At 40.6% G+C, this 26,917-nt stretch overlaps 1 protein-coding gene across 1 annotated transcript in view; it reads right to left on the bottom strand.

Moving 5' to 3' along the window:
- Positions 1-26,917, bottom strand: part of TSNARE1 (t-SNARE domain containing 1) — a 484,781-nt gene that overhangs the window by 239,731 nt on the left and 218,133 nt on the right. The window contains exons 6-8 of the mRNA XM_065752794.1: positions 25,786-25,876; positions 23,010-23,084; positions 21,004-21,060 (exon numbers count right to left, since the gene is read on the bottom strand). Of these exons, the coding sequence (XP_065608866.1) occupies positions 21,004-21,060; positions 23,010-23,084; positions 25,786-25,876 (223 nt within the window). The remainder of the gene's footprint in view (positions 1-21,003; positions 21,061-23,009; positions 23,085-25,785; positions 25,877-26,917) is intronic.

Here is a 26,917-nt window from a genome sequence, read left to right as displayed (position 1 = left end):
ACTCTTTTTTTATTGTTTTTGCATATGCCAATACCCTTCCCAAGCCATTAGCTCGAAGATTTCATTGCTTGTGCCATAAAAATACGTCTGTTGGAAATTTTCATGCAAACACAGAAGGAATTTTGTCGCATGTTAAAGTCTACTCTGAAAAATGCCGCCTGTGGATTTAGTTAATTGGTTGCTGCTCAGTAATTTTCTTAACTATTCAACCTAGTCTCAAAGGGCTCAAAACTGGATACTGGTTACTTTCCGTTCCTAGAGTAATAAAGGAGAAGTGAACCAATTCTACTAGGCTAGGAAAAACTCATTGAATGAAAATCATATCTCACCCCCTGAAACAGACCTCTGTCTTGAAAACAACACTGGAATAGCATCCTCTCAATGGAAAGATGACTAGACTACATCTCAAGCTTACTAATACCTTGTGAAATAACTGCTTACTGCCAAAATCCAGCAGCTCCATGCCCTCAATGTCCAACCAGCAGTTAAGAGTGAGCATGCAATTCCAGTGGGCACATGCACATAGGTATGCAACATATATAATGACAGACCCATCCTCACTCATACAAACACAAATGGCAGCAATAATCTCATCCCTACCCATATAACTGGGAGAAGATGGTATTTCTTGAGCTCTCTCTCATGTCATTGCTCCTCCATGCTCTTTTGCTGTCGTAACATGAGCTTTTCATCACATAACTTAGGACACGCTGCACAAGATACACCTTGCTAACATATGTGTGCACACACTCAACAGCACCCTCCCCACTCTTTGTCCAACAATTCATGAGTATATGGGGGACAAAGATGACAACAGAAACCACAGGAAAGGTGTCTGCAGAGAGTTTGTTTCTAATCAAACAGTGAAGTGGCTAATTTAATTCAATGAATCCATACCCTTGCTTTCTACCTTTTTTTTTACCCTGACTTTCTAAGGAGATACACATGGCTAATGGAACTAAGGAGTTGAATGCTGCTAATAGAGTTACTTGAAACTAGATGCCAGTTTGTGCCATCAGATCAGGTCTAGGCATATAGACATGCACGTGAGATCCCTTTTAAAGCAATTTCAGATGTTTACACAGTATATACCTATGTCTGAACTCATCAGTCAAACTGAACTAGTTTGACTGAAATAAGCAAAATAGGTCATCAATACTCATGAGTCAAACTCATCAGTCAAACTGAACTCATCAGTCAAACTTGGATGTGAGGGCGATCTGGCTGCGACATCTGTCACCCCATTGATCGCCAGGGTTGATTCGGCTGATCTGGCTGGCTAGGCGGGTGTCCCCTTCCTCCCTCACCGCTCCATGTGCGTCCCTCCCGAAGCTGCGCGCTCGGTCGAAGAGGACGACCTTCCCCGATAGAGACGGTACCGTTCATCGGTCAAGGGTATACGGTAGCTGCGCTCCCCTGCTAGAACCTCCAAACAAGCTCAAGGTCCATTTGTAGGAGAACGTAGGGTAGTCAAGCTTCCAAGACTGCAGACACATCCAAATGAGGCACTGCATGGGGCAGTCTGCCTTTATTTGGGCTAGGAAAACACAAGTGATGAATAACTGGCTGAGAGGTTGGTGTAGAGATAGACACTTTGGGTTTTTTGACCATGGGACAGTTTACTCGGCTCCTGGCCTGTTATCTGTTGATGGGACACACCTATCCCAAAGGGGGAAACGAATCCTAGCACAGGAGCTAGCTGGACTCATTGAGAGAGCTTTAAACTAGCTGTGACGGGGGAAGGGGATAAAACAGGGCTCTCCAGTAAAGCGCCTAAGGAGGCTGTGCTGGAAAAAGGGGTGAGGCAGATATCTCAGCTGAAGTGCATCTATACCAATGCACGCAGCATGGGCAATAAACAAGATGAGCTGGAAGCCATTGTGAGGCAGGCTAACTATGACCTTGTAGCTATTACAGAAACATGGTGGGACCTCTCCCATGACTGGAATACTGGGATTGATGGCTACAAGCTCTTCAGAAGGGATAGACAGGGAAGAAAGGGTGGTGGCATAGCTCTCTATATCAAAGAGTGTTTTGATGTTGTAGAACTAGTGGTTGGAAATGACAAAGTAGAGTGTCTATGGATTAGGATCAGGGGGATAGTCCTTAGGAGTGACATCGTGGTGGGGGTCTGTTACAGACCACCTAGTCAGGATGAAGAAATAGATGAGATGTTCTATAAACAACTCGTAGATGTTGCACGATGGCCAGCACTCGTTCTCATGGGGGACTTCAACTTCCCTGATATATGCTGGAAATACAATACTGCGCAGAGGAAGCAGTCCTTGAGATTTCTAGAATGTGTGGATGATTGCTTCCTGACTCAGCTGGTGCAAGAGCCTACCAGGGGAGATGCCTTGCTTGACCTACTTTTCACTAACAGGGAAGGACTAGTAGGGGATGTGAAGGTTGGAGATTGTCTTGGCCAGAGTGACCATGAAATGGTGGAGTTTGCTATTCTGGGTGCCGTCAAGAGGGTGACTAGCAAAACTATTACCTTGGACTTCCAGAGGGCAGACTTTGACCTGTTCAGGACACTTGTTGCAAGGGTCCCTTGGGACTTGCTCCTGAAGGGTAAAGGGGTCCAGGAAGCCTGGATGCTCTTCAAGATGGAAATCTTAAAGGCACAGGAGCAGGCAGTCCCGGAGTCCTGTAAGTCAAGCCGGAGGAGCAAAAGACCAGTGTGGATGAACCGGGATCTTTTGTTGAGACTCCGAGAGAAAAGGAGAGTCTATGTCCTCTGGAAGATGGGTCAGGCTACTTGGGGTGACTACAGAGAACTGGCCAAGATCTGCAGGCAGAAAATTAGAAATGCTAAAGCCCAGCTTGAAATTAGGCTGGCTACTGCTGTAAAGGAGAACAGGAAACCCTTTTACAAATATATTAACAGCAGGAGAAAAACTAAGGAAAATTTCCCTCCTTTACTCAACGAGGCAGGCAATATAACCACAGATGATAAGGAAAAGGCTGAGGTTCTCAATGCCTTCTTCACATCTGTCTTTAATAAACAGGACAGTTATCCAAATGGTACTTGCCCTGACCTGGAAGTCTGGGACGGGGTGCATAATGCACCCCCTGTGATTCAAGCAGAGACGGTCAGAGATCTTCTCCTCCATCTGAACTCCCACAAGTCCATGGGGCCAGATGGGATCCACCCAGGGGTGCTGAGGGAGCTAGCAGAGGTGATTGCCGAGCCACTTTCTGCCATCTATCAGCATTCCTGGTTATCTGGAGAGGTCCCACAAGATTGGAGGCTTGCCGATGTGACTCCCATCTTCAAGAAAGGCCGTAAGGAAGACCCGGGGAACTACAGGCCTGTCAGCCTGACCTCGGTATCAGGGAAAGTTATGGAACAGATGTTATTGAGGGAGATCACACGACACGTGCATGGCAATAAAGGGATCAGACCCAGCCAGCACGGGTTCACCAGGGGCAGGTCGTGCTTGTCCAACCTCATCTCCTTCTATGACTGGGTGACCAGACAGGTAGATGAGGGAAAGGCTGTTGATGTAGTCTACCTGGACTTCAGCAAGGCCTTTGACACGGTCTCCCACAGTATTCTCCTAAGGAAACTGGCAGCCCGTGGTGTGGACAGGTTCACTCTTCTCTGGGTGGAGAACTGGCTGGAGGGCCGTGCCCAGAGGGTAGTGGTTAATGGAGTTAAGTCCAGCTGGCGTCCTGTTACGAGTGGTGTCCCCCAAGGGTCAGTTTTGGGGCCCATCTTGTTTAATATCTTTATTGATGACCTAGACGAGGGAATTGAGTGTACCCTCAGTAAGTTTGCAGATGACACAAAGCTGGGAGGATGTGTCAAACTGCCTGAGGGTAGGGAGGCCCTTCAGAGGGATTTGGATAGGCTGAACAGCTGGGCTGAGCAAAATGGGATGAGGTTCAATAAGACCAAGTGCCGGGTCCTGCACTTTGGCCACAATAACCCCATGCAATGCTATAGGCTTGGGGCAGAATGGCTTGAAGAATGTGGAGAGGAAAAGGACCTGGGGGTGTTGGTTGATGCTCGGCTCAACATGAGCCGGCAGTGTGCCCAGGTGGCTAAGAAGGCCAACAGCATCCTGGCCTGTATTAGAAATAGTGTAGCCAGCAGGAGCAGGGAGGTGATCATCCCCCTGTACTCAGCTCTGGTACGGCCGCACCTCGAGTACTGTGTTCAGTTTTGGGCCCCTCACTACAAGAAGGACATTGAGGCCCTGGAGCGTGTTCAGAGAAGGGCAACAAAACTGGTGAGGGGCCTGGAGCACAAGTCTTATGAGGAGCGGCTGAGGGAGCTGGGATTGTTTAGTCTGGAGAAGAGGAGGCTCAGAGGAGACCTTATTGCACTCTACCACTTCCTGAAGGGGGGTTGTGGTGAGGAGGGGGTAGGCCTCTTCTCCCTGATAAGTAATGACAGGACGAGAGGGAATGGCCACAAGTTGCGCCAGGGAAGATTTAGATTAGACCTCAGGAAGCATTTCTTTTCTGAAAGAGTGGTCAGGCACTGGAATGGCCTGCCTAGGGAGGTGGTTGAGGCACCATCCCTAGCGCTGTTCAAGAAGCGTTTAGATGAGGTGCTAAAGGACTTAATTTAGTAGTTGGGTAGAGATAGTGATAGGAGGATGGTTGGACTAGATGATCTTATAGGTCCTTTCCAACCTTATGAACTTATGAACTTATGAACTTTGAGAAATCCACCTCACCAAGCTTTACGTATCTGGCAAGCACTGTCCTCCAAACTCCTTATTAAGACTCCCATTAAATTCAGTGGGGACAGTGTCAATAATGTCAATGGAGATAAGAGCCCTACACTTCAGATTAAAAAGATTGACAGGTACTTAATGCATAAGATTGCATCGTATACTATAACGGGAGCCTCAAATGTCAGGCTCAGAGGTAGAGACCTACACTTCACATGCCAAGGTGAAGAATGTGCATACATTATCCATGGAGTGCCTTATTTTTCTTTACTTACTGTGGGAGTATAGTTGCCTTCAGAGGTAGAAATGGTAGAAATCTATGCTGTGGAAAAACTAACATGGATTCTTACAGCACATGACTTGAGATCCCACTACATTTATGTGCTAGTGGATGAGGACAGTAAAGCAAGAAAGTTCTGGGGTGATGTCCCATCTGGATTCTGTCTTTCCAGACAAAAATAATCTCTTTACCAACAAGGCATATTTAAGAGTAGAAAATATGTTGGCAATTAACCTGAGAAGCATAATAATGAAGTGACAAGACTGTCACTGTTTTACTGATGTGCAGTTTGTTTATTCATGATTCACACAAAATTATTTTCTATCTCACTATGGAGAAGGTCTAACCATGTGAATGAAATGCTGATGTTTTTCTCCTGTTTCCTCGAACTCCTGAGGTTTGAAGGCAACCAGCAAGCCCCTCAAAGAGGAAGTCCTTAATAGATTTAATGATACCATGAGGACATTAAGTGATCTAAGCTATATATTCACACTGTATGAGATCACACAGCATCAAAACTTTGATTGATGCCTCTGCTATGTGCTCATCCTTAAGGAGCAATGACCTGAACATTAGCATGTCTAGTAAATTGTTCTAATGTGTGGTGAAAGGGGTCTAATGGATACAGTAATTGATTGTTTGATGGATAGCTGGGGAGCCCTTTGATTATGAGTTTTTGCTACGGTCCAAGACATTTTCATTCTCCAGTTAACCCAGAGCTGATTGCTCTCATGAATTATCTTCTTCTCTGCCTGCAAATATCATTCCCTTAATAAATATTTCATTAGAAACAAACTGGTGGTTGAGAGAGAGGAGAAAGCAAATGCTCAATACTGTGTCTTTTGAAGACATTATAGAGTGTAGAGAATAGCTGCAGAGACTATTCTTGAAATGCACTCAGGTCAGACAAGTAGTCTTCAATTCTTCATGATTTACAGCTCAGAACAATGCAAGAGCCAGGAAGATACCTGAAGGTCAATTTAAATCAGTCAACAGAGGCCCAATATGGCCCAAGAAGGATGTACTGAAGCAAGAAAGCTGATAACTTGAAGTTGTCTACCTCACAAAACCCATCTTCTTTTCTCTCAAGATCCAGGATGAGCTTTCATGTTACTAGGAGAGGCACTGACTGAAAAAAAAAATACATATATCAGCAAGAAAAAATTATTCCTGGGATCTAATGACTGAAGGCTGAATTATAATCCTAGTGAGGTTTGTGGAAAAATTCTCATGAGTATCAGTATTTTTTCTTATCATGAGAACTTGAAAATTGTTTACCACCTCTATTTAGCTTTAGTAGGCTTCAATATTTATTTTATATATGTGGACCAAGGCTGATAGTCCTGTTCCAACATGCTGCTTTTTATCATGACATACAATTGTGCTTCTGAGTTATGAAGGTTGCTATTCTTCTCTCCAAAAATAATACAATGTCCTCCTCATACGACAGTGCAGAAATAAGGCAGAAGAATCAACAGAAAATGGATTACGTTTTGCCACTCATACTCTCAGTCCCTGTTCAACCCTATTTCACTTCCCTTACTTGTAGATTTTAGTTTATAAGGTCCACACTGTCGTGATCAGCTCCCTAAAAACAGTCCATTAAATAGTGAGAGACCTGAAGAAAGGACTTCATTGTTACATTTAGTTAAAATGTTGGAAGGATTTGTACTGGCATCTGAAATGAAACATAAGAGGAAAAAATCCCTAAATGAGTATGTAGTAAGACATAAAAATTATCCACAATTGAGGACTGTAGGCTTTCTTCAAACTTCCTAACACAAAAGACAGTGATGTAGGCAGAAAATGCTTTTATCCTCCTCAGGCTCAGTTGAGGAGAGGAATTTTATTACTAAAGCATCAGTCAGAAGCAGTTTGTTGCTACACAGAAAGGAGTCACTACACAAGCTAATCTCAATTTGCTTCAGAGACACACACTTAATATGTTGAGAATTGCCACACTTTTTAAATCTGCTTTCGTTGAAAAAATTGTTGATGAGCAAAATACATAATGTTTGCTATTACCCTCCACCCTGTGAGCCTTCCCTGGGTTTTGAGATACTCTTATCTTGTTTTCCTAGCTGTTTCTTGAGCATATTTATATTGTAAGTCTCAGAATAGGTTTCATTATGTCAATAAGTGGAATTTAAACATTAGTAGTATGGTTACGGTAGAAAGGCAACTGATCGTATCACATGCTATGAAAAGGGGGACATCAGGGAGTTGGCTTCAATGCTCTTTGCTCTTATTTTTTTGACCAAACTTCCACAGAGGGGAATGGTATGAATAAGAGACAGGGGACAAGGAGAGTGATAGGAAGAGGGAGAACTAAACAAAAAGTGAGGAGTGAATGAAACACATAATATTCCAAATTGGAAGGGATCACAGAATCCAACTCCTGGATCCCAAACAGGACCACTTAAATTTCAAACCCGAGGACTGTGAGCTTTGTCAAAATGCTCTCTGAAGTCCAGTACATTGAAGCCATGTTCACTTCCCTTGGGAGCCTCTTCCATGCCCACCACTCTCTGGTGAAAAGCCCTTTCCTAATTGCTTTCTAAGGAAACAGAATCTGCTCAGAAAAGTGGAGGACGGGACAAAGGGCTTAGAATATGTAGAACTGAATTCAAAGGATGTCAAAGGCAGATCCAAGGTGTTTCAAAACTGTAGGAATCTTGCACTCAGGTAAAATAGGGTCAGTTGTTGTTTCGTTACCAAGTCAACTACTGATGATTTATGTCCACAACACTTAACTAGCAAATCCCATTTACAGACAAGACAGTATCTTCTGACTTCTCCTGGAGATGTATTTGCCAATCATTTCTGAAGATAAACTAATAATCCTCCTTCACTCTGGAAAGAAAACTTTCTTACCACAGGTGAATTCTAGTAATAGAGAATTAAAAAAAGAGGAAAAGAAAATAACCAGAAGAATCTTCTTTCCAGGTAAACACTAAACTCTCTGCTGATTTGAGTTTAGACCAAGTGAGGAAACTCTTGGCGCAGTTATTGCTGAATATATATTTTCCATACCCACTTGTGGAAGCTGACTAAGAACATAATGTCACTGTGTAAATTAACAAAATCATGAGGTTGCACACCGACTTACTCCATACAAAGCATTCACTGACCACTGAAACTTCCAATGGAGGAAGGTGACACTTCCCATCAGTAAAAGAGTATGGACCTGGCTCAATTATTTTAAGGACCTGTCAGGTTTACAGTATTTTTCTGTTCAAGTCCTTCCTCTTCCTTCCACCATCCATGCTTTCATCCCTGGTACTGCTTTGTTCAAACACAGTTGTGTTTATATAACAAAGCCACTTATCTAATCCACTCCCTTCGAACTTCTTTTTGGGTCTCCTTTGGCAAATGGAAGGACATAAGTCTGATCCTGACTTAGAGATAAGCCTTTTGAGATATGCCCTAAGCCAGCCTCTCAAGGATGTTGACATGGGTTTTATTTATTTTTTTTAGGAAACTACATTTTCCTGGAGTTTACGAAAGTTTTACAATGCTCAGAGTATGAGGTGCCAACCAACTATCCGATATATTGGCAAAGAGAAGTCCTCAACAAATGTCAACTTTTGTGACTGCATCCTGATAATGAAGACGTGTCTACACTGGAGGGGTATTCTTCTCTTCCAGTCTTACCACAGTATGCAGCAGCAGTGCCCAATCCAGTACTCCTCACAGTATGTCAAAACTCTCAAGAAGGAATTTAAGCACTTCCACCTCAACCTGCTCTATGCCTCATAGGTCTCATGAGTAATGTACCTACACAAGGAGATCCCAGAAAATGCACAGATTGTGCTGGAATATAAATTTTGACTGAACAAGTGATGAATTAACCGCAGAGCAACATCTTCAGATTTTGGGCAAAGAATATATAATCATTCAGTGGTGTTTGCGAAACATGTCAGGCTCTGTCAGGAAGAAGGGTTATAAATAAATGCGAGGTAGATATTTAATAATGCTATTTCATATCCATGCAATAATGAGCTTTAATTATTTCTTTGGGTTTCTTTCTTCTTTTACTGTAGCAGATGAGTCAAGCCCAGATGTGTAATGAAACTGATACTGGCATCACAGCATTTTCTTTAAAGGTGGCTGAAAGAGCTTTACAGATCAGCTTTACAGATCAGCTGCCAAATCATTTCTTCTCCTGTGGGGCTTCCTTCACACATTTCACTCAGAATTTAATTCCTCCACACACTGTCGGAGCAAATCACAGTGCAAGGAATTTTCCAGATGGAAAAGATTTGCAGACAAGTGGTCCTCTCATTGCTTGCCCTGCAATGAAACCAAAATAATCTTTGCCGAACTCCAAGGAGTCACTTGCCAAGAAGAACCACTTGGCAGGGTATGTAAGGAAGTTAATGTATATCTTTGCATTCAGAACATATGAAAGCTAATTTACAGCTTATCAGTAACCTTAGCACCAAATATTTGTGCCGGGGAACGAGGAGATCAAGTTGTTTCCTGCTGGGACCGTGGGAATTAACAGAGGATATCAGAAAGGAAATTCAGAGCTGCTAAATTCAGAGCTGCTGGATAAATACAAAATATATCATTCATTCATCGACTCTTCAGTAGAAATTCAAGGGAATGCACAGAGCAATGCTTACATCACTCCTTACGTAAAATCCCTTCCTGTCACTGCATATTGCAATTACATGAGTTTTATGAAAAAGTCATAAGAGATGGACCTTACTACAATACTTCCACTCTCTCTTCTTCCTTATCTGTAAGCAGGTCTAATGGCAACACAACCCTACTGACAACAAAATTAAATGTTCCTCAAATCTCCATGCCATGAAGAAGCCATAGCCCAGTTCCTCTACTCTTACAAACAAGTTTTTAAACACACCAAGGGACTTCCTAGAAGTACGTAACTTAAATTGTCATGTCTGTGTCCAACCTCATACCTAGTACTCCAGTGTTAAACACTGTTTAAAAAGACCCATGAAACATGTAAATCCTGCATACTCCTTACATGTCCAGTGTATCCACCTCCAGAGATAGCAATCTCCGTTTCAGAGAATCACAGAATTGATTGAGTTGGAAGGGACCATTCAAGGCCATTTAGTCCAAGTCCCCTACAATGAAAGGGGACATCTACTGCTCAGTCAGGTTGCTCCTTCTAAGCATCTTGGGAAAAATAAACAACTACAGCAAAACAAAACAAAACAAAGCAGATAACCCAAGGCACAGGAAAATCTTAAGAACAAACACCTCATATTTGAACACTGGTGAAGCCCAATGCTCGGTATAGTTTGCTGCATGGCCTAATCTCACCTCCAAATTTTCTGCAAAAGGAGATGGACTCTTACCTCTTATATAATTGAGGCACCTTAACTTCCAAAACATTTGAGACCTGCAGGAATACTTATTAAAATTCAGCAATGGACAATTTGCCAGCTCACATCAAGATTTAAACACAATCACTTGGTCATAAACAAATAAGCTTAATTTCAAAATAAAATAAAATAAAATAAAAATCGAACCACAAACTGCTTTACCATGCTTCTTTGAATTTAACATTTTCTTCTGGTGGATAATTTATATTCTCCGATGCTTTACAAACACTTACAGCTATGGGTAGGGGAAGAAGCACAAATGGTGAACTGCAAGATGCAAGAGGGAAGAAGGAGGGAGACAGGAGAGCCAAAGGGTGATTAAAGAGACTCTGTATGAAGTCAGGCCTCTACAGGTGACCAATGTATGCAGACTTGGACGATACTTTAGAAAAAGGTTTTATAGTGATGGATATCATTGAGGATTAAAAAAAAAATGCATCCCAAAGGAAGCCAGGTTACTGTTAGGACAAGAACACAAATGATATGAACATAAATTTGATAGGACAAAGGGAAATGGTTTCAAACTGAAAGAGGGGAGATTTACATCGGATATAAGGAAGTTTTTTACAGTAAGGGCAGTGAAGTACTGGTACAGGTTGCCCAGAGAGCTGGTGGATGCCTCATTCCTGGTGACATTCAAGGTCAGGCTGGACAGGGCTCTGAGCACCCTGATCTAGATGTCATGTCTTTGTTCACTGCAGGGGAGTTGGACTTGATGACCTTTAAGGGTCCCTTCCAACTCAAATGATTCGGTGATTCTATGGTATCACATATAAAAAGGATGTGAATTTGTAAAATTACAATATAAGGGACAAAATACATGAAAACAGAAGGAAAAATATCTACATGTGCCAAAAGAAAAATGTGGTTCCCTCTTAAATAAATAAATAAATAAATAAATAAAGTTCTCTCCACCCTCTAGCATGATATAGCATCCTTCCCTTTTCTGCAAAACCCTCTCTCCTGCCCACCCTTTCTCCCAGCCTAAGCATGCCTGGTAGGTGTCCAAAACATGACCTCCAGCATAAGCACCACTTGGTATCACCACTGCCTTGAATGCACACAGATGAGCTGAAGTCTCTTGTTAATTCAAATTATTTGGAATGTGTTAAATTTGTAGATTAGCACACCTCCACGCTTCACCCACTGACATGTCACCATGCCTCCCTCTCTCCTGTTAATTCAATAAGCACTCATGGCTCCTAATGCACTCCACCTCTGTAGATTTTATCTCATATCTATGATGCTAAGCAACAACAGTGATAATTCATCAAGCCTTCTCCACCACCACTCTCATCCAGACAGCTATAAAACAAGGGTCCTGTATTTGATTAAGCAAACCCTATGCCAGCAGATGGCACTCTGGAATATGCAGCATCTGCAGCTTCCCTCGTCCAATCCTCATCAAATCCTGGAAAAGGATTATTCTTTGCCCAGTTTATTACTGACCACAGTATGAATCTGTTCTCATAGCCTTGAAGAATATCCTGAGTTGGAAGGAACCCACAATGATTATGAAGTCCAATTCAGTCTTCTGTAAGACTCTGACCCACCACATGCATATAAATAAAACCCAGAATAAACATTTATTTTTTCCTCACTGGAAATACTGTACTTGTATAAGATATCTGAAGGACTCACATGGGAAAGCACAACCCCTCTTGCTCTAACCTTTTGTCTTTGTTAGAGGAGTCCTCCAGTTGAGCACAGAGTGACAGGAGACATGACTGATGTCTTAGCTGACAGAAGGAGCAGGGAAAAAGCCCTCTTTAACCAAACCCATTTGACACAAGGCTTTATCACACACTCAATTCTCATCCTGGTAGACTGCACAGTACCACAGCTTTAATAAGTAATGAATAGAATGCTTCAACACATTACCACGCTTTCCTACAGATAAAGCTCACTGTTGCAATGACAAATTGCCTGCTTGAACACCAGGGGATTCCCCTGTGCCAGTTTGGTTGCATTGCTCCCTCTGGGATTCATCCACTGTTTATAATAAGCAGAATCCCAGGGGTGATGCTAAGCAGGTATCAGCCACACAACATCGATTTACTCCTAACAGTAGCAGTGATGAGCAACGCTCAAAGCTCAGTCTTTTCATTCCCATCTGTGCATGCATGAGCATGTCTTTGGTATTTTCAGCAAGCTCTGCCTGCAGCACATGTTGGGAGCTACCTCATTTCAGAGCTGGGACAGTCAGATACAGCTGGAGAAGACTCCTAAACTTAAGGGAATTATCTGCTACTCAGGCACCTTCTCAAATTGGAGTGAGTTATAAGGGAGAATGACTGTCTGTGTTCATCGGCACGCATTTATTTTATTTATCACACAGGCTATTGCTATCAGCTAAAAAATGACTATCCGAAACACCATCTGCAGCACATCCCTTATCTCAAAGATGCTGGTGTACTTTATGAAGAAACTATATATAAATCCCCTCTCTGCTATATGCTCAGCTTTATAACGGAATTCTAAAGGTATTTGAGCATTGTGGAGAATCATGAAAAGTGAACATGAAACTCCATAATAAAACATCAGTTTGGCAAAATAATGCAAACTTGAGGAAACAGTTTTCAGCTGGGCTGAGAAGTAAATAAGGGAACAAAGAACTCAAATTATAAGCCTGGTCTTGCGTTTGCAGTACATCAGGAATAGCTGTGATGAGTTCTAGAAGTCTGATATAGCAAGGCTGCCTTATCATGTCAGATTGAATTTGGGGCTGGACACTCACACAACATTTCACAGGTGTTATATATTGTAGCCATGATAATAGCTGTTCCCTCCATGTTGGAGCCAAACAACTTAGAATTATATGGAAGACACAACACTGGTTATTTAGACCTTGAAAATATATCAAATGGAGCCTTGAAAGGACACTGAGTATTATTACTCACCTTAGCAAATCAAGGGTTAACTTATTTTCAAATATGTATCTTCATTGGAAAATACTATTGCTGTTCACATTTAATCATGTGGTAAATGCAGCCATCAAAGTGGGTTTAGAAGAATACAATTTCCTTCCTTTCAATAATCCATCTCCACAGGGGGTTTTAAACGTATTAAATAACACTGCATTCATTTTGGAGCAAGGTGACACAGTAAGGTTTTGCATTCATTTCTCCAGTTACTGTGTGATCTTTACCCGGCCAGAAGTCAACGTAGACTGCTGCAATGCAATTTTTGCAAGGTTGGGCTGAAGTGGGGAGAATGCACGAGGTTGTACAAGCATCCCCATCGCTACAGCAAGGAATGACATCTACCTGGAATGGGCAAAACCACCTGCTTACTGTTTCATCAGGTTTCTGTACAGGAAAATAATTGTATATAGGGAAAAAAACAAACACTGAAGTAGAATGAGCAGTATTTGAGCTGACACACTGGTCTATCTATGTATCTTTTTAAAATATAATGCTACCATAGGTAGGCCCATGTGTCTTATAGATCCAGACTATGTTGCATCAACTGTGGAAGCTTGGTCTGCATTTCCTTTTCTCTTACACTGCTGTTGGGACACTGCTGTCAAAGGTGATCTTCACTGCACAGAAGGGTTCTTTGCAAGGACAGAGCTCTCTGACAAGGGTGAGTGGCTACTGGTCACTGAATTTAATGCAGAGAGATGCATAAGTATAAATATCTACATCTGTGTTTATGTCTACATGTACATCTACATCTATGTCTATGTCTATGTCTGCATCTAAATCTACACATATGTCTATGTCTGTGCCTACGACTAAGTCTACATCTATGTCTACATCTACACCTATGTCTATATCTACATCTATGTCTATACAGATATCTACATCTTTGTCAGCAGTGCCAGCTGGAAGCAGCAGCAAAGCACTTCTCACATTGCAAAAAGCACATAAGAAAACTGGAGCCCTTCTCAAGACCCTGGTGCAACAGACGACAAAGGTTTTTCCCAGTATTACGGACACAGCAATCCCCTCCCAAGAATAGAGCTTGACTTTGCATGAAAGAACACGTCAGTAATCACAACAACCTTGAAATTTAGCACCTGGGAGGAAAAAACACTGCACCTACCCAGGCAGCTGTCACAAACAGAGGGAAAAAATATATTTGCAGAGATTTCTCTGGCTATGGAGGAAAAATAAGTTGGGATTTTTGTACAAAGAAACCCTTCCTCTGCCTTTGTCCTCTGCCCACAAAAAAGCCTCTGTCCTTTCTCACTCAAATAGTTGTTTGGCTTAAAGGACAAAGCAACAACAACAAGCAAAACAAACAAACAAAAAAAGCAAAACGGAAAACTCAGTTAATGAATACAAAACTCTTTTGTCAGGTGCAGACATAGGCAGCTGCAGTTTTTAGCTAAATCAGCAGATGCTGGCAAGCAACACGGGCTTATGCCATGACAGGAGCTTGATAGCAGATCACTAAGGAAAATCCACAGTGCTGAGGTTGTTTGGGCAATTAAGGAAATGGAACCTTGGAGGGATTTGGTCTTTTCTTATTTTCCTCCTTTTAAAACATAAGGGGCTATGTGTTATTGGAAAATCAGTTTTCTGTAAATGCTCTTTTTTTAGTGGGATTTGAAGATTTTCTTATTCCTTTTTACATATAGTATGTGGTGTACCTAAAAAGTTACTGGTGTACCTAAAAATAAGCAGGAGGAACACACACACTTTCTCAGGGGCTGCTGTGCAATGTTCATTCATTCCAAGTAAGGAGAGAGGATTCTTCATTTTAACTCTTTCAGTTACCAGATGTTGCATTCCTGACAAACCAGAAAAGGAGTTTATGGGCTAGTCAGTCAAGTACTATCCCTACAAAGCCCACTGGGCCCGTTATGAAGTGTCCACTGGAACTGGGAATACAGGGACCATGTAAAGAAAGTTATTTTTTAATATATTTCAGTTCACTTATTGCAGCCTTCTATCATAATCTATTTCCCTGCACCAATATAGGCAGGATAGAAAAAACAAACGTATAAAATACAGATATACACGTTGTCTTAGGAAACATGCTTTAATGAATTGGAAACATTCAAGGAAAGGCTGGATGGGGCTCGAAACAACCTGATGTAGCTACAGGTGTCCCTGTTCACTGCTGGGGAGCTGGATCAGATGAGCTTTAAGGGTCCCTTCCAACTCAAATGATTCTATGATTGCCTTAAAATACAACCAAAAAATAGCCCACACATAAACAAAGTCAAGTAAAAGCAGCCAAGTGATTTAACTGCTCCATATTGACAAATCTTGGAACAGAGGAGTAGGTTGATGAGAATATGGCTTTTAATGGATGCACACACTTAAAATAAAGTTGGCATTATTGAAATAACACCTTCTACAGAAGCAGCTGCATACAGAATTGACCTTGAAAAGACATAGCAATTGTTACCACACATGGAAAATACATTATCACCAAAGCTAAGGCTTGATTACCTAAGATACACCAGCCAGACTAGAACATTAGGATCTGGGATGAGTGCTAAGACAAGATTTTAGAGTCAATAAAATAAATGAGTAAATAAAAAGCTCCATTTGTTGGAGCAAAAGCCTTCCTTTGATTGTGCAAAATTCAATTTTGCATTTCAGAAAAATACACTCCACAGCCTCTCCCCAAAGCAGATGCCAGCTTCAAACCAAGCTTCGGACTTCCAGCACAAAGAGGACCTACTGCATTAAAAAGTCATTGTCAATTATCATTCAAAATAGCCTGCTGGCATTTGCTTCTCCTATGAGATCCTCAGGGTGGCACAATCCAATAGCTGGCTTTATACAGCATCTACCATGGTAAGGACCTTGTAAAAATAGCAGCCCAAGTAACTGCAGTCATTACAAACACACATACGTACACACATGCAGTTTATGCAGATATTATTGCCAAGAAATTATTCTCCCATAAACACAAGGATTGTATCTTGCTGCCCCAAAATGAGAATTTTACTCTAACCACATAAAAAGAACAACTTCATAAACACAGGAAGAAAGAGGAAGGATGCTTCCTGGGAGAAGGAAGTCCATTTAAAGCATGAATAAACTGATGCAGTTAGGAGAAAGAAGCTTATAATGCAAATAGAGTTTATTACCCTTTTTTTTTTTCTGCTTCTAAGAAACACAGGGTCAAGTAGGCTTATGGAATAAGAGACAAAGGCATCTCTTTTGGCAACTGTCGTGTCCCCAGAGCAGCAATTATCTCCCTCTTCCCGTGAGCGACAGGAAATGGAGAAGGGTGCCATTACACTATGAGAATTACTGTAATTTTGATTTCTAAAAATTGCCAGGAAAGTTTCCTCTTAAAAAAAAATAAAAATAAAAATAGTTTGTTCAGTTTTTTGATATGGTCTCAGTTTAAAACTCACTCCTCGGCTAAGGCAGAGCTTTGCTTCCCCTCTCCCAGTTCTTTTGGGGAACTGGTCATGAAGTTCAAATGGTGAGCAATTCAAACTTTTCCTTTAAATGTGGCAGTAAACAGCTCTAGGGGGTCAGTGAAGATCTTGAAAAGATGAAAGAGGCCTGAAGAAATGTCACAAATGCAATAATAAGGCAAAACATGAGTTATCCCAGCTAGGTACAGACAGAGGAAGGTATTAATGAGCCCTAAGTTTTCCAGTGTAGTCTGCTGTGTGGTTAAATACTACTTAAGCTTATAATCATAGAATCATAGAATCATCAACGTTGGAAAAGATCACAAGGATCATCAAGTCCAACCTTCATCCCATCACCACCACACCCACTAAACCACATTCCTAAACTTGGTTCAGCCACAGGAATGATAACATATTCCTCTTTCAATGGGAAGGGGATGATGTGAAATGCAAAGTAATTAAAAAACGATTAAAAAGAAAGATTCCTTTAACCGCCTATGGATTTTCTGCCAGCTATCGTTTATTACTTTAATATAATGAATAATCTGTTCTATGCTGTTAGAACATTATCACAATTTAGTATCCCGACTGTTGCCCTGTGGGATGTATTCATCCCAAGAGGATATGGAGCTGTCCAACCTCCTCTACATCTGACTATGCTGCCCTGGGCTCTGTATTACTGCTTGGAGGTTGGATGCACCCTTTGTTCTCCAAGACTCTCTGTTAGGAAACAGGAATGGATGCTTTGCATCAAAGCGTATCTACACAGCAGGAGAAGGTAGAGAAGGACTCAATGATGCTTATGGGTCCCTTCCAACTTGTGACATCATACGATTCAAGACACGTGCCTCAAATGCATGCAGGAACTGGAGGCTATCCTTCCTGTTGGTGTACCACCAAATATACCAAATCTGCTGCATGCCACATCAGTATTTCTCACACATGTATAGACAAACAGAACTGCTGCTTTTTAGGATTCCTCTGTGCACTCTCTTAATTGAGACATCTGAGGTCTCATTCTGGCCACCTGGTAAATATTTAGAACTGCTTTAATAGATTCAAGGGAAAGGGATTTTTTTCAATCATTCTCCACAACTCACTTTCAGCAGTGATCACTTAGCGTTGTAAAAGTTTGTGTATTTCAATATATAACACAGCTATAGAACTACATTGATCTGTCTACACACAAATACATTCATATAAACGTATATTTGATTAAGAATTTATACAGTGTCAGGCTTCAAGGAATTTTGGATCAATATCTTTACTTCGCTTTTATAAATAAGTAAACTCAATTAAACATTTCTTACAGCAAATCACAATGGGCATGAGAATTATTCTGCTGCTCCTCTTTCCAGTTCTTACCTATTAAATGGGTTTAGAAAACTAATTACTCTCTAAAGGGAACTAGAGTTTCTGTTACCCAGCATATCCCTCCCACCCACCAGTGGAAGAGATGAACTACAAGGACGTGTTGAAAAAACAGTATTCTTTAAATCTCTTATAATTTGTTGTAATAAATGCAGCATAGAGAAAATAAAACAAAGAACTGCAGGTAAGCACTATTTGAATTAAGACTGGATCTGCACCAAATTCAAGAAGTTGACCGTACAGTCTCACCAGACCCATAAATCAAGTCCTCTGAACACACATAGTATTTTGCATTACTGTATAGGGTGTTAACTTTAATGCTGTAATATATGCACATGGTGGTCAGGTTACAGCTGCTGTGGGAACTATAATTTTGCATGGTCTGACCAATCTACAGCAGAAAAATACTAATAAGGAAAACAGTCAAAGCACTGCATTCCCTTCAGCATGTTTCATATATCCAATTTCACTCATATTTGAAGGAGCGAGAAAATAAGATACATATAAAGCTTCAGATGTATAGGAACCAACTGAAGTGGATGAGAATTATCTACCACCCTTTTCAAGCAGTTTGCATGAAACTTCATGACTCTGAACTAAGCAAGTGTAACTATGAAAATGGATGTGCTCTCAGGCACAGTACATGTGCAAACCACACAATGAGAGGGTCTGTGCCTGGCAGACATGAACGAGTGCATGAGCCTACTTCTGAGTCATCAAGGAGATATTACAACATACTTCTTCATAATGCACCAAAGCCAAACACTGGCATTCTCCTGCAAGTGACAGGTACAAGAAAAACCAATCTGCAGCTGATCAAGTTTAACACATCCACAGATGCTGCCTGACTGACACCAAGTTCTTAGTAATACAGTCTCTTAATAGGGAGGATTACTATCTATTTTAAGGTAAAAGAGTTTGTCCTACTCTTCCTCCAGCCTTCCTTTACTTTCAGTCCCACCATTATTTGCCTTTGGAATTTTTACTCAATATCTCTTTTTTTTTTCTTTTTTCCCCTCTCTTAATTCTCTGCTCACTCCCAGAGAAGGCTTTTCTGGGAGTCATCAACCATTTTGCAATATACCAAAAAAGCTGACTGCATCCAGATTTACTCCAGGTGCAGGGATGGACAACAGCTATATAAAAGTTAGTCCTCTTCATCCTATTAGCACTGGTTAATGGTTGTCAGTGTCCACTATCATGTGGCACAGGCATGGCCCCATGCAGTCATGTGGTAATCATAGTGAGACTAGTGCTGCTCCTACCTCTGCAATCCATTCCACTGACAGACTGTAGACTAATAAAAACAGCTAAAAGCACAAGAAGGACTTTGATATACATGACAAGAAAACAAATCACAGCTAAGTTACTGAAAACAAAGCCCCTTCTCCTTGAGCTTAACCATCAAAATCTGTGCCTGTTTGACATTCATGGGATTTGACCACAACTCAAGAATACACTACTTCTGTTCACACACAGTTCTAATTTCCAATACTCAACATCAATTGGTGGACGAAAATAAGCTATAACATTTCTATAAATATATAGCTGAAAATCAACAAATCCAAAGGTGCCATTGGAAATGTTTGACAAGCGTATAGGAATACATTAGTACTTTGGCACACAGAGGCCTTAGTTTCATTGGCACTAACACTTAAACCTAGCAAATGACAACAAGGTCTGATGTAGAATCATAACTGAATCATGGAATCACAGAATCACAAATTTGTTTGAGTTGGATGAGGCATTTAAAGGTCATCCAGTCCAACTCCCATGCAATGAACAGAGACATGCATACGTAGATAAGGTTGCAAAGAGCCTGGTCTAGCCTTAAATTCTATGTAATATTAAAATTATAGCTCATTCACTTGTCCTAATGGTAGTGTTGTCACTGACATCACCATCCTTCCTTACCAAAAAGAATAATGTTACAATTGTTTCCTACATATATGTTAAAGAGGACATGGAAAGTCATGGGGTATGACAAGGTAGGGAATGAAAATTCGTTGGGAAAGCAGGAAATCTCCTAAATGCCCCTTAAAGAAAAAAAAAAAAAAAAGACAAGACTATCAAGAATATAAAAAATAACCACCAAATAGGCATACAGTTCTACTTTTTGGTACCATGCTATCAGTTGAAAACATAAAAGCTGTTCACTGTGCAAGATCTGAAAGGCCAATCTAATCTCTGCTGGACTCACACTACAGTAAATTGATTCCTGGCATCAAATCCTTCATGGAAATTCACATGTGGAGATCACTTATACACTCACTTACATGTTCACTTTTATATAATTATGTATATATATAGATACATGCATATTTACACATACACTAATTTACACCCTTGTTATATACACACAGGCATGTATTTTATCATATATATGCCTACATACATACACATATGAACCTAAACATATGCATAGAATTATAGTGTACTCTGAGAACATTGATTATTTTTTCATTGACAAACATCCTAATACATATAAAATGCAGAAAAGAGGTACTATTTTGTGTATGAAATAATTGCTAACCACAGTGTAATGCAGATGAAGAACACAGGATTCATGCTCCCTCTTAAAACTGAGCACAGAGCTCTGATAAAAAACATCTCACCCACTTCTTGCACTTGGGAGTGGGATTTCACTTAGCCTAGAAGACTGTCTCCCAGGGAGGGGTGTACAGAACTGCTCTTTGATAAATTTCAAAACAGACAAAACCCTCAGAAATAAGAAGATTCCCGTGGGAACAGAAGAGAATAAGAAGAGAATAATAACAGGTTTTATACGTCTCTTCTTTCTTGGTCCTGCATCTTCTGCCTCCTAAGATGTCACTCACTACTATTTAAAAACTGTATCACTGGCTTCAGTGTAGGTCTTGGAGGAGGAACATGCATCTCAGCATCATTAGTGGGATAAAAAACAGCCCTTTCTTAGCAATGCACTTTTACAGACACAGACAAACATGAACTTACTTGTTTGCTACTTCTCTGTCCAGTAGGAAGCAAAGCTTTGGATTTTTCTGCTATTTTCTGTAAAAAGGAAAAAGAAAAAAATGAAGAAAAATGGTTGAGAAAACACAATCCAAATACTTAGGGAAGAAGTCAAGGGAAATTAATTCTTCTACTTTTTAAGTAATAAGACAAAGAAAAATCTTCTTATTTAGAAAAGGGAGTATAATCACATGGAAAAGTTTGGTCTTGCAGAATTAAGTCTTCAAAGCTTCCAGAATGACAAGGTTATCAAAACTGAAACGTGTATTTAAGAAATGACAGCTAGGACGTAGATAAGTAGCAATTTACCACTCAGATTGGTTTCCTGATGCAACCGGGCATTCACAAAATGCAGTGGCTAATTTTGGCACTTCTGAATTGATGACAGTTTAAAAAAAAAAGCTAGGCATACAATTCAGATGGATTGTACTCATGAACATTTAAAAAGTACAGAAAAAAGTGTGTATACTTGGGGCTGGAATTTACCTGTCTCCTTTCAACATCTCATTTAATGGGATAAAGTCATTTCATTTAAAGCCCCCACACTTGGGCTTCTGCACTGGGCAAAAAAAGAGTTCACATTTCAAGAGATAATGAAAGGATGTTATAGTATATACATGCTGTTGAAGAGCAATTTTAGGCACTTTTTAAAATATTTTTAAACCATAGCCAGCAAGTGTTGTGGAATCAATCAGAGCAGAATGGTTCTAACAGAGTAATTAAGGGTTTCCAGTCAAATTTCTTTACACCAGTATAATTCCAGTATATTCTTCCCAGGTGTGGCAGTCACAAGAAAAATTCACTAAAGCAGTAAAAGTGATTGTGTGGGTTATATTTCTACAGAATTCACTTAATCCAGATATATGTTCACATTTGTTACATGCAGGTAGCAACACAGGAGAGAGAGCGTTTTGAGGATGGTAAATTTAAATCATTACTACAGTGTTTAAAAGCAAAGCAAATCCGTGCAGTGTCTCCAGGGTAAAGAGGAAGAGCAAGAAGCAAACGGAAGATCCAGAGTTCAGCTTTTGTTTGTTTTATTAAACAGCTTGATCTCCGTGACAGGTCCAACCCACAGAATGCGTATGGAAACCTTCTGGCAGAGACACAGTGCACAGCAGAACCATAATGTGGGCTAATGTTGCCTGTACATTATTTTCAAAGGTGAAGGAGAACATTTTCCAATTAATTCTTCCTCTCCCACTGAGTGGAGAAACACCAAAAAATGATCATGGCTAAGGCAGGGGTACCACTGAATGTCTGCCAGATACACAAAGGCACATGTTTTTTTTCTCTTCTGTTGCTCTGTCATTGTTATTCAGCACAGAATCACAGAACCACAGAATATCTCAAGCTGGAAGGAACTCAAGTCCAACTCCTGGCTCCATATAGGACCTACCCAGAAACCAAACTAAGTCTGAGAGTGGTGTCCTCAAACTCTAACAGCTCGGGGTTGTCCCCCCTGCCCTGGCGAGCCTATTCCATGCCCACCACCCTCTGGTGATGAACCATTTCCTAACACTCCCTTGGCTTTCCCCTGTCTCAGCTCCTTCGTGAGGAAGCCATAGGCCACCATGAGAGCTCTGCTCAGCCTGCTCTGGTCTGGGCTGAACAAAGAAAGGGACTTCGGCTCCTCCTCATATATCTTGCCCTCCGGATCCTTCTCCATCATTGTAGCCCTCCTTCGGATGCTCTCTAATAGTTTTATGTTCTATTAGAAGTCACTTGTGTGTGCATATTTCGGTGTAAAGATACAGCATTTGACTGATAAAAGATGAAGGAAACTACACATTAAGAAAATCACAGAATCACTTGAGTTGGAAGCGATCCTTACAAGTCATCTAGTCCAACTCCCTTGCAATGAACAGGGACAGCTGTAAAGATGAGCTGAGTTGTACAGAAATATTCCATGCTCCTAGCAGTCATGTTTGTTCCTGCTTAGAGTGTTCCCAAATATACACACTGAAAGGTGAAAACAAGACTCTCACCTTCTGCACAGCTCCGTATCTCTGGATGGCATCAGACAGCTGGTTCTTCAGCCTATCCAGCTGAAGTCGTTCTTGCTGTGTTGGGAGAATAAAGATCTGGTTAGCAAGAGCTAATTCAAATAGCTGACTTTGTCTTGGGGAGTCTGGGGAAGCACAAGGAACATAAGAATATATATATTATTATCATTAGTGTTATTTTTCTCTTCCTTTTCTTAGTAAATTGGCTTTATTTCAACCAGAGTTCCGCTTTTCATTTTTAATTTTCTTTCTGATTCTCTCCTCCACACCACTGAGAGGAGGGAAGTGAGTGAAAGGCCATGTGGTACTGATTGTTGCAGGGTTAAACCACAATATTCAGACAACTGCTTAAGAATGTGAAAGTGTATTTTATAAAGGATAGGATAAACATCTTTAATTTTTAATGGGAGCATTTTCCTACAGAAGTATATTCCCAGTCTTATAGTTCATCATCCAAAGATTTAAAACCATTTTTAGAACAGGGTAAATATCATTATTCCCATTCTACCAATAAAGGTCTATAAACTTTGTTACTTACGCAAAATAAGACAAGACAGACACCCTGGAGAGCTGATCTAATGGTCCAGCACTCATCCTACAGAAACACGGAATCCAGATAGGCCTCTCTATTTAAGCCCATTGAGATTACTTTAAAAGGAAGCCCTAAAATAACCATGTGCTATTTTACATCAATCTCCTGCCTTGTATCACACCGATCCCCTTACATCAGTATCTCTGCTCCTGAAATACTATCACTTTGCCCAGTCAGGCATCCTAACTCCAATAGTTCAAGCAGCACCTAAAGCTTCAAGGGAAGCCAGAGAAACTCTCACTGTGCACCTTGCTGGCTGTGCACTATGGTTGGAAAACAAGGGGGAAAAACAATATATTGTTTTTACCCATGGCTGCATACAAAGCAATACACAGAATAACAGATTGGGAAGGGCTGATTATAAAGCTCTAAATTAATTGAATGATTTTCAAAGCGTGAGAAATTTTATGGGAGGAAAGTCTGAAACACTACCGAGATCCCCAGTAGGGACTTGCCAACACAGCAGTTGATGCCCACCATAATCATTAATTCTATATAAGGGAGAAAGGCTTCAGGCTTTATATCAAAATTTGTAGGTTTAATTACTTGAACTGCAAACTGTTGGAAAAAAAGAGTTAAAAATAATAAAATCTGTTAAACTAATTGACCAGGGAGTAGAAAACATTATTAGGTGATGCCAGTAGAGAGCGGCAAGTTTATTCCTCATATTACTAAAATTGTTTATGTGTTGATTTCCTTTCACTCTTAAATATTCTCCCTTTAACTTAGCAATTTTTCTCCACATGACAGTAAAAGCTGTTCTGCTGACAGTTTCCACTGGACACAACACTGACTTCAAAAGCTAATACTGACATTTTGTATGACACTGTAATTGGTTTTAACATGACCTTGCCTGATTTCCCTTTGGACCCAATTTATGTCACAAAATGGTGCCCAGATATCCCTACCTCCAATAAGAAAACTTCTGTTTCATCAAGGTCTGATACAATTATTTTCAGAGTGTGCAAGGAAAAAAAAAAAAACAAACAAAAAAGGCCTTGCAATCTACCATGAATCAAAGAAATGTGTTAATAACCATCAAGTATTAAGGCTGACGCCTGCACAAGGTTGATGCCGATAAATAGAAAAGTCATTTTGGGGCAATTTGACTCTTAAATCCTTTTCTCAGGTGCCTGTTTGCAAATGACTTAAATCTGGACCTGTAAAAGCCACTTGGACAAAGTTCAATTGTATTTTCTGAGCAGTGTTTCTTTAAGGTAGAAGGAAGGTGAGAACAAAATTGAAGTACAGTATGGAGAAGAGCAGGAAGTGAGTGAGGATTAGCACCAGTTTGGGTAAATTTCTGACCCAGAAAATGCATGGATGCTACAGTCATGAACATAAGAGAAAACTGCTCGGCATAGTCAAGAAGAAAATGTCTTTATTCTTATCTGCTGAATCACCTGCTATAAAGGTGAAACTTCTCTGACACCTGGTGTTTGCTCCTCGGGATTTCATATGTTAAGGTGCTGCTCTTCCCTGCAGGTCAAATTCAACAGGAATGTATGGGGTCTAAAAGTCTTTGTGGAAAGGTCAGAAGTTGATTATCCAATCCTTGCCACTGGGAACTATGGAATGGGAAGCATTCCTACTCCTTTGACAAAGATGAGTTGAACCAAATGATGACAGAAGACCAGCAGGTCCACACAACAGGCAGGACTTTGTGAGGTAAATTGTAATTCAAAGCTTGGCTCTGATCTGGCCATAACCAGTAAGTATCTGTCCCCACCACTGCCTTCCTTAAATAAATACCATATCCAAACATTGCACTGCTCTGCTCTTTCTGGGCTTCTGAGCACATTTATAAATTCATCTTCACCCAACGCACCTACTGCACTACTGAGTCTTTAATCAACTACAAACTCATGTAGAGATGGACAATTTCTGTACTTTCGTCCGAACTGGATAAGACCATAAGTGTGAGCAAATCTCCATTACAAAATCATTGCTTTTCAATTCCAGTTGATCCAGGTTTTGGGAGAAGAATGGGTTTCTGAAGCTTTTTCCATTAGTGATTTAGAACCACAGGCCATATTTCTTGTGTAACAGTAAAGGGAAGCTGTAACAAGACATGGGGTTCAACAACTTTATCCACTTCTTTTTTCTTTATTTCTCCCTCCATAAGACCCAGCACTCTCTCCCAACAGCATCTTGAATGACACATACCCTGGATGAGCCTCTGACAACTTCAGACAGCTGCTTGATGGCTTTGGTGCTAGTTGTGATAGTTTTATTGGTCTCTTGCTGGGTTGCATGCCTGCAGAAGAGGAGAGATGATGTGAAATGCAATTGAAATTAATTGCATAATGAGATACTTACAAAGCTTCATCAAACTGCAGAGCAGTTGAAACAACACAAAGCACGTCACATGGAGCCATAGTAGGATCACGCAAGTCTTGGGTCTTGAGCAACAATAACAGAGGGCTGTAGAAACTCTGAGCAAGGAGCTGCTCAAAACTTCCCTCTCTTATCTGCACAAAGAAAATGTCTTTCGACCTAAAAGTCAATGAGGGAAGACAAAGTGGGGGGTTGGCAGGTAGCTAGGCCATCACACAAAGTTGGCATTGCAACTGAAATTGTAAAAATAAGGGTTATATATATATATATATAAGGGTTAAATAAGGAAAGAGAGGTGGGATGCCTTGCACAGAAAAGTATGGTTGCCTGGGAGAGAAAGAGGCAGACACTGAGCAAGAAAAATTTCCTTATTATGGTCACCTCCCTGCTAATGACACCTCCCCTGCTTATCTACAAAGTACTGTCAATGCATAGAGGAATCCGGAAGTGCATATAAGAACTAAAACATGCAGGTCGCAAGCCAAGAGAGTTACAATTTCCCCTCCCTTCTCCACCTCAAATTCCACTACAATATTTTTTTGCAAACAAAAATGTTGTTGACATCTCTGTTCAGGATGAAACAAAGTAGGGGAAAGTGATGTAAATGCCACCCAAAGGGATTTAGCTCAGACCAGTTGTTCCCAAGCATTTTAAGGTCAATGGGGCATTTTTAGCCTCTAACCCTCCCCAGAGAGAACTCTGAATCTTTTTTGGAAGAAAATGGTGGCTTTCAATTATGTTTCAATCAAAAACTCAGGAAAGGCTCAAAAAACACCTAAAGAAAATTATCTTTTTCTTCCTTAAAGGACATCTTTAAGTCATAGCTGTAGTGAAAAACTCATTTGTCAGCTACTCTTTTTCAGAGTCAGCAGGATGTGGAGTTAATGGAAGCTCTTGGATTAAAAAAAAAAGAAAAAAAAAATTAAAAAGAAAAGGTGGCTCATTAGGGCCCTTCTGTCCA

This window comes from Cyrtonyx montezumae, unplaced genomic scaffold (assembly GCF_038088225.1).
Source record: "Cyrtonyx montezumae isolate F1298 unplaced genomic scaffold, pur_monq_1.0 scaffold_8, whole genome shotgun sequence".
In the NCBI taxonomy this organism is placed as follows: Eukaryota; Metazoa; Chordata; class Aves; order Galliformes; family Odontophoridae; genus Cyrtonyx; species Cyrtonyx montezumae.
The sequence above is the reverse complement of the archived record's forward strand: the minus strand, read 5'-3'. Positions and strand labels throughout refer to the sequence as shown.